The sequence below is a fragment of the Onychomys torridus genome, chromosome 7 (assembly GCF_903995425.1).
Source record: "Onychomys torridus chromosome 7, mOncTor1.1, whole genome shotgun sequence".
NCBI lineage: Eukaryota > Metazoa > Chordata > Mammalia > Rodentia > Cricetidae > Onychomys > Onychomys torridus.
The window spans coordinates 14,482,137-14,490,245 of NC_050449.1; the positions used below are offsets into that span (position 1 = coordinate 14,482,137).

Here is an 8,109-nt window from a genome sequence, read left to right on the forward strand (position 1 = left end):
GGGAGCCCCCTAAACAGTTCAAGCTAAACAACTGTCTCACTTATCCTGAGGGCCTAGTCCAGTTCCATGGGGCTTCTCAGCTATTGGTCCTGTGGAGTTCATGTGTTTCCACTAGTTTGGCTAGTTGTCTCTGTACTTTTTCCAATCATGGTCTCGATCTCTTGCTCACATAATCTCTCCTCTCTCTCATCGATTGGACTCCTGGAGCTCTGCCTGATCCATGCTCTTTCAATCAATGACTGTTTGCTTAATATTAACAAGGAAATCATAGATCTTCTAAATGCATTATAGGGTAAATGAGGTGAATACATGAAAGAATTATTTGACATATCATTGTTATATCTGAGAAGTTATCCAATTTAGGAGAAAAATTACATCACTTTGTACTCTTCTTTTTTTGATAGTAGATACCATTGGGTATTTGTAATGCAAAAGTTATATGTATTGTATGTTATTTAATCCTAGTGCTTAGAACAATTCATCAAATCGAGTTAGTTTATAAAAATTAAGAAAGAGTGTGGAAAGAAATATTAGGGCATGATACAGGGAGAGACTAGCAAAAGAAAATATTGCAAAATTCATCAGTCTTTAAATTTTCCATGAAAAGAGTTTTTCTATGAATGTCAATTTTCTCAAAATTTAATACATATATCAAAACCATCTGGAAGATGTTTTAAATCACAGACTTAAAACCCTAATATTAATAGTTTATAAGGAATACATTTGGAGAATGGACCTGTGTTTCTAACATGCTCATATGTGCTGCTGCTTTTTATTTCCCTCCCATGTTTCCAGCAGATTCGCCTACAAAATGGAATCTAAAAACCAAACAGGTATTTCGGAATTCCTTCTTATGGGAATAACAGATGATCTCACACTGCAACCCCTCATCTTCAGCCTGTTTACTTCCATGTACCTGATTACCATCTTAGGAAATGTGCTTATCATTCTGACTGTCAGCTCTGATTCCCATCTCCAAACACCCATGTATATTTTCCTCTCCAATCTGTCCTTTAATGACATCTGCTTAAGCACAACTATCATTCCAAAGATGTTGGTGAACATTCAGACACAGGATCAGAGCATCACATGCACAGGCTGTCTCACTCAAATCTGTTTTATCTTGCTGTTTTGTAGTTTGGAAAGTTGTCTTCTTTAGGCAATGTAATATGACCACTATGTAGCTATATGTCATCCCTTGACCTACACAACAATCATGAATTCTCAAACCTGTGGCCTGCTGATTCTACTTTCTCTGATCATTAGCCTTGTGAACACTGGACGGCTTGGTCTGATGGTATTACGGTTGTCCTTTTGCACAGACCTAGATATCCCTCTATTTTTCTGTGAACTAGCCCAAGTCATCAAGCTAGCCTGTTCTGACACCCTAATCAATTATATTCTGATATATCTTGCAACAATCATACTTAATGGCATTCCAGTCTCTGGAATAATTTTCTCTTATACTCAAATTGTTTCTTCTGTTTTGAGAATATCCTCCATGAAAGGAAGGTATAAAGCCTTCTCCACCTGTGGTGCTCACATGGCAATGGTTTCCTTGTTCTATGGTACAGCATTGGGTGTTTATATCAGCTCTTCATTCACCACCAGTTCAGTCACAAATACTGCATTGGCTTATGTGATGTGCACATTGGATAGTCTTTTTGTATCATATTAAGATGTGCTCCATTGATATTTCTGGGTAACCTGCTCTTTTCTGAAGGTAAAACGAGGTGGAGTTGATCTGAGGGAGATGGGAAGTAAGGAGAACTGGGAGAAGTGGATGGAAAAAAATAGTGATCAGGATGTATTGTATGAGAAAAGAACAAATTTTTAAAAAATAAAAATATGCATATTAAAAATAATAATAGATTCTTCCAAATCCAATTGTTACATACAATTTATGTTCGTTGCGGCTTCAAAGCAACATTAAGATTCATTATAGAAATGTTATTCATAATTTTGAATGCAAGACCAATGATTTGTATAATCAGAGGAAATGGTAAGAACAAAAGTAGAACATTGCCTTGGGAATTGGTTAGGAAATTGACAAAGCTGAATTCTTCCCTTCAGTATTCATGGACATTAAGGATTTGAACACATGGGATTACAGTGGTACTTCCATAATGAATACAATTAAAATCCTTGAATGTTTAACCATTGGGACATAAAAACTGTAGAAGTAGTTCTGTGATTCTTTTAGGTTTATTATACCAGCCATGAATCAATACCCAAGCTGTTTCTTATAAATTACCCTTTTTTATGAAGAGTCAGTTGACCCTGTAATTTTTTTATATCTTTAACAAGGGCACATCTATAATCAACATCCAAGTGAGATGTTTATAATGTTTCCTCTTGAATCTAATGAAACAACAAAAATTCCTTTGTGTGTGTATGGAATATTAGCTGAACTTTATCAGAAGGTTATCACCTTGATTATTAGTGAGGAATCTATTTATAAAAGAAAGGTATAGTAAAGCACTGGTAGAAATACTACAGTAAAGCTTCTCAACAATATCTGTTCTCAACCTGACACATGTTTATGCACATCTGCACTAATGCTGATTTGTCTCCATTCTGCTGGTCTCATGTTCTATGCAAAAACAACAGCAATTTCCTGCTGAACAAAGCCATGTTTCTATTAGAACATGATGTTTGCCTACCAAATATTGCAAATTTTGCTTTCATTATCATTCATACATTGAAGAGGGGACTTCAGTCAAGGATTAGTTGCTAGGGATTTTGTAAACAAATGTCAAAGAATAGGTGGATAAACAGTAGAAATTTATTTACTAATAGATTTGAAGTCTAGAATTCAAAGAACAAGGTTCTGAAGTTAATGGTCCAAATATCTCACTGCTACAATTCTCCTTTCTTTCAGATTACTCAACAACATGGGAGCAGTCAACCAAACAGCTATATCAGAATTTATTCTTCTCGGACTTAGTGAAGATCCAGCTCTGCAGCCTTTCATCTTCAGCCTCTTCCTGTCCATATATCTAATCACCACCTTGGGAAATTTGCTCATCATCCTGGCTGTTACCTCTGACTCACAATTACACACACCCATGTACTTCTTTCTATCAAACCTGTCTTTTAATGATATCTGTTTAATCACAACCACAATTCCAAAGATGCTGATCAATATCCAAGCTCAGGATCAGACCATCACATACACAGGATGCCTCTCTCAGGTGGGTCTTATCTTGAATTTTGCTGGTATAGAAAATTGTCTTCTTGCAGTGATGGCCTATGACCGCTATGTTGCTATCTGTTACCCTCTGAAGTACACAGTTATCATGAATCCACATTTCTGTGTAATGTTGCTTCTCTGCTCTCTGTTCTTTAGCGTTATACATGCTTTATTCCACACTCTGATGGTGTTGCTGCTGTCCTTCTGCACAGAAATTGAAATCCCCCACTTTTTCTGTGAGCTGGCTCAGATCATCAAACTTGCCTGTTCTGATAATTTCATCAATTATCTGCTGGTATACACAGTGTCTGTTCTGTTTTTTGGTATTCCTGTCTTTGGAATTATTTTGTCTTATATTCACATTGTCTCTTCTGTTTTAAGAATGTCATCCTTGAGAGGAAAGTATAAAGCCTTTTCAACCTGTGGGTCTCATTTGTCAGTTGTTTCTCTGTTTTATGGAACAGGTTTTGGAGTACATATTAGCTCTGCATTTACTGACTCTCCAAGGAAGACTGTAGTGGCTTCAGTGATGTACACTGTGGTCACTCAGATGCTAAACCCCTTTATCTACAGCTTAAGAAACAAAGACATGAAGAAAGCCTTCAAGAAAGTAATTAGTAGGATAACATCTTTTTTATAATCTATCATCATATCAAAGTCATAGAGTAAACAAAACTTACCAAACACTCTGTCAATCAAGATAATTGGTCTCTGCCATTTAAATGTTATGTAACAAGTAACAGACGTAATAATGATGTACATTTAACTTGATTTAAAACCAGACAACCCAGTATGTCTAACTCAATGAATTTAATACATGCTTTTCTAAAGAAAATATATCTGTTATGCTCTTAAGAATGAGATGTTTAAACTGATGTTCTAATTTATCAAAACCATTTTGTGCAATGTCTCAGAGTTAGCTATAGGGAAGACATTATCTTTCATCAAAATTGTAGTAACATTTTGAAAATGGTTTATATATGATTTTAAAGGTAGATCCTTGTGTAATAAACCATAGATTTATCTATACAGTGTCATAAAGAAGTGAATGTTCATGTGTCAAGAAGCAGTGGCTGGTATTTGCTTTATGACTTTTGTTGCTTTTTAATTAAAATATATTTAAATTAGTTTATATATATTTATATATGAATATCCAGATAGATAGATAGATAGATAGATAGATAGATAGATAGATAACCTGCTTAGCCTCTATAATATTTCTTGTACATACATAATTTCATGGCTGAATTCATGGTATTAGAAAATAAATTAAGGGCTCTCTTCTTTGGAAAAAAATGATTTCTCTTCCCCTCAGCATGCCTTAGCTGCCTGTAGTCATTTGTCTAGGGTTGAGGACCTCTGAGATTTCTGCCATTCTGTGTTTGCTTATATGTTGATGACAACCTTGTCCAGATTATGTTTAAGGAAGCCATGTTGGTGTCATGTTTGCTTGGAATAAAGCAGTTTCCACGGACGAATCTTTCCCCAGATTATCTATGTAGGTGGAAAATTGTAAGACAGGTAAAGAAGTAAAACAAAATGATTTTAAGAAGAAGCATTGTATCTATTAATATAGTTTTTATTGAAGTAATCAAGCATTATCTAATCAATATATATCCCTTTTGCTGTACTAGTTTACATTATTAGGTAACATTATCCAGACCCCATCTCATTAAAACTATCCCCAAGGAAAATTCAATGCAATTTTGTATCATGATATGATTTTTCTTTAAAATATTGGATTTTGATATTAATCCATGCCTAACCTTTAACTTACAATCCTACTTCTAACTTAGAAGGTGCTTTACTTTAGGCATGTGTGACCATTTTGGCTCAATGTGTTCCTTTTGACATTATTACATCTTTAGTGAATTTTGAGTCATCTTGTGATTCTAATCTTTAAGTTTCAAAATGACTTATGGTGTCCATTTAAATGGCTACCTTGTATATTCAATTCTTTATGAATTCTTATTTCATTTAGTGACATTAAAGAAAAAATAATGATTCTGAAAGTCATAAATTTTGGTCATTGACATTCTATTGTTCTGAGTACAGGTATTAAATATTCTTCTACATATATTGTGAAAGGATCAGAATTTACTTGCATTTTGGAAGTAGAATTGTTAAGTTTATCATAATTTGGTATTTCTAGAAGCTTTAATTAGTGGACGAACCAGTATAGAAACCACATAAGTTTTCTTGGTTTCATAAATCATAATTCAAATACTTTGTCTACTTTGATAATATTGTGGGTATAAAATCAGGTCTAAAGTACACATTTCATTTTTTGTGAGGTAAAATTCAGTTCACATGCTTAGTGCCACTTATAATCTATTGAAATTCATAAATTTATAGTATTAAACTGATGATGTGGTTTGCAAATAATATCAATTCATTATACTATTTTCATCTAATTATAATAGTGGACCTTTAAGAAAAGCATAGAAGGGGGAAAGATAGAAAGGCCAGGAAATGTCATGTTGTGGGCAAGATAAAGCCATTCCTATCATGAAATCATGGCTACCTCCATGCTTACACTGGGTCAGTGTAAAAATGGCTCATCATGAGGCAAGAATGGAAGAGGGAGGGCTTCATGAATCTGTCACAATCACTGCTGAACTATTTGTCACTGACAATTAAAGGACTAAGGGAATATTGCTATCAGTTATACCCATTGGCAATTCCACCAGGCTATAATGAATATTTCTGATTCATTGAACAAACAGCCCTATGTAAACTAAATATGGCACCAACCAAAATCAAAAGGCATAATCTTATAAAGACTGGGAAGGATTGGAAGATTGATTAGGATGGAAGGAAGATAAGAGACAGTAGGGAAAGAGAATATTCAGAATCCGTCATTTGCATATATGAAATAATCATGGTACAAAATTGATCAATAAAAAACAAAAATACAGAGGGACAAAAAGACACAGGGAAAGAGAGAGTCAGAGACAGAAAGGGGGCATTCTGGGAAGTAAGCTGATGTCAGTTACCTTTCAGATTGATCTTTATTAGGAAAGTCTTCTGACCACAGTGAAATGAAAAATGGTTTGTCCTTACCATGGAAAAAGCACTTAGGAGAGATTTTAAAAAATTATAGCAGAGGCAGCTTGATGAGACTTTTAAAGAAAATAGCAAGTCTTCCTTCAAAAACCCAGAAAGGAACTACATTAAGAGAGAGCGCTTGAAGTGGGACCGTACTAAGAAAAATAAATGACTGTTATAACATGAGAGGGTCCCAAAAGAAGAGAGAAGCCCTTCATTTTATTCAAAGACAAAGGGAAGTGCTTGCTTTACAGGTTTTCAAGAGTATGTAGAACATCCTACACATTATCATTTAGTCTGGCTGAGCTGACACACCAAAAGTTAGGGAAGCAATGATAGAGACTAGCCAGGATTTAAGATTGTCTTTAGGTCTATGGGCAAAGGCAACCAAGATTTATGAGAGCTGAAAATTAATCACAAAGAACTGTTAGGGACTGGGAGACAGGTGTCATGGTGGCATGACTTCTGACAGGGGGAGGAAGACATTAAGATGGCATATGATCTAATGCTTTGGGATTTGTATATATTGTTAATTTAATCTATACAAGCATCTCAATTTTGGGATTGATTTACAGTATGTAGTTGATACCTCTGCACAAGTGCTTAGTTTTAACATGTTTAAGTCTGTTAGTGCTTACCCTCCTGGTCAGTTTTCAGAAAATGTCATGAACAAAATCCCTATTTGCCCTAGGAGTGAGCCTAATAATACTTGAAATAGATATTCATCTATGATGTGAAACAGAGATCTATATTTATTTTGTTTCACTGAGCTATTCATGTGTATAATGTGGCACTATTCATAAATGAATACTTTATGAACATATTAATTTGCCTTTGTCAAAATAGTAGGACTGTTTTATATTTTTTCATACTAATATGCTAATATGAGTTGCTTTCATTGTTGCACTAAATTGGTCAACTAAATTTAAGCTATAGATAATAGTAAATTAACCCTAAAGAGTTTCAAGAACAGAGACTTTGTATCATGTACTAATGACTTACTGCTAATGCGTAGTTTTTGCAAAGATGTTGATAATCCTAAATCATAGCTTCTATTTATGTGATTCCCAAAGATACTTGTGAACAAATTTCGCATTTTTCAGTTTGTTGAGGCTTCTCTTGTTACATTCACCTCTTACTTTTCACATATTTCAGTGGCGATTTGTCCACATAAATAGGGCAAATTGATCTCATTGCTCCCTTGATAGTAAAAGCAAGCTTGCAAATTGTTCTGGTTTAAATGAGTGTGTGTGTGTGTGTGTGTGTGTGTGTGTGTGTGTGTGTGTGTCTGTCTGTGTGTGTGTCTCTCTCTCTTTACTTGTTTGAGTTAAAAATTTGTACAAATAACTTGAGATTTGACTGCTCTTTTGCCAAATCTTTCCTGGGACAGTTCTGAAACAGAAATATGCCTCTCACCAACAACCAGTGCAAATTCATTCCACACCCTCAGGAAAAATAAAGAGAAAAGTACTTAATGATAGCATACTTCCATCCTGGCTAATGAACAGAGAATAATCTACCTTGAACAGTAAAGTATGTTAACTGAAAAGGGCCTTAAGTGAACTACCATTCTTCTTAGAGAAATTATTACCCAGAGTCATCTTCCACACCTGGAAAAATTATGCATTTTTAAGGAGTAGGGGTGCATCGTGGCAGGCAGATTGTCATCCAGTGCTGCCACCTTCAGCTGCCTCTTAGAGTTATGCTCTGCCTAACATCTGGGTGAAAAGTCGGTTGTCTACTTTTGTTATGAGTTCCTACTGTCTGGTCAGTCAGTCCTGGAGAACAAACATTAAAAGAAGCTTATCCTAGCATTTCCAAGTTTCATTAATTTCTTAACAGTCATGGTTACACTGTTATTTTTCTTT

The 8,109-nt window shown here is 34.9% G+C and overlaps 1 protein-coding gene and 1 pseudogene across 2 annotated transcripts; both read left to right on the forward strand.

The window, feature by feature from the left end:
- The first annotated feature begins 811 nt into the window (after positions 1-811).
- On the forward strand, positions 812-1,678 carry LOC118586939 (annotated as a pseudogene).
- A 1,192-nt stretch (positions 1,679-2,870) lies between these two features.
- LOC118587417 (putative gustatory receptor clone PTE38) lies at positions 2,871-7,124 on the forward strand. 2 transcript variants are annotated; one of them, XM_036193359.1, is made up of 3 exons: positions 2,871-3,803; positions 6,022-6,050; positions 7,088-7,124. In XM_036193359.1, exons 1-3 carry the CDS (start codon positions 2,895-2,897, stop codon positions 7,122-7,124), a joined length of 975 nt encoding a protein of 324 aa, XP_036049252.1. In that variant the 5' UTR covers positions 2,871-2,894. The 2 variants fall into 2 exon arrangements, with proteins under 2 accessions (XP_036049252.1, XP_036049251.1); XM_036193358.1 differs by lacking the exons at positions 6,022-6,050; positions 7,088-7,124 and having other exon boundaries at positions 2,895-3,833.
- The last annotated feature ends 985 nt before the right edge of the window (positions 7,125-8,109 follow it).

Bases quoted from the DNA above. Each gene is read 5' to 3' on its own strand.
- LOC118587417 (XM_036193359.1), top strand. From the start codon at position 2,895: ATGGGAGCAGTCAACCAAACAGCTATATCAGAATTTATTCTTCTCGGA. The intron at 3,804-6,021 runs GTAATTAGTAGG...GGAAGATAAGAG, and splicing joins TGAAGAAAGCCTTCAAGAAA to ACAGTAGGGAAAGAGAATAT. The intron at 6,051-7,087 runs GTCATTTGCATA...TTGTCAAAATAG, and splicing joins AAAGAGAATATTCAGAATCC to TAGGACTGTTTTATATTTTT.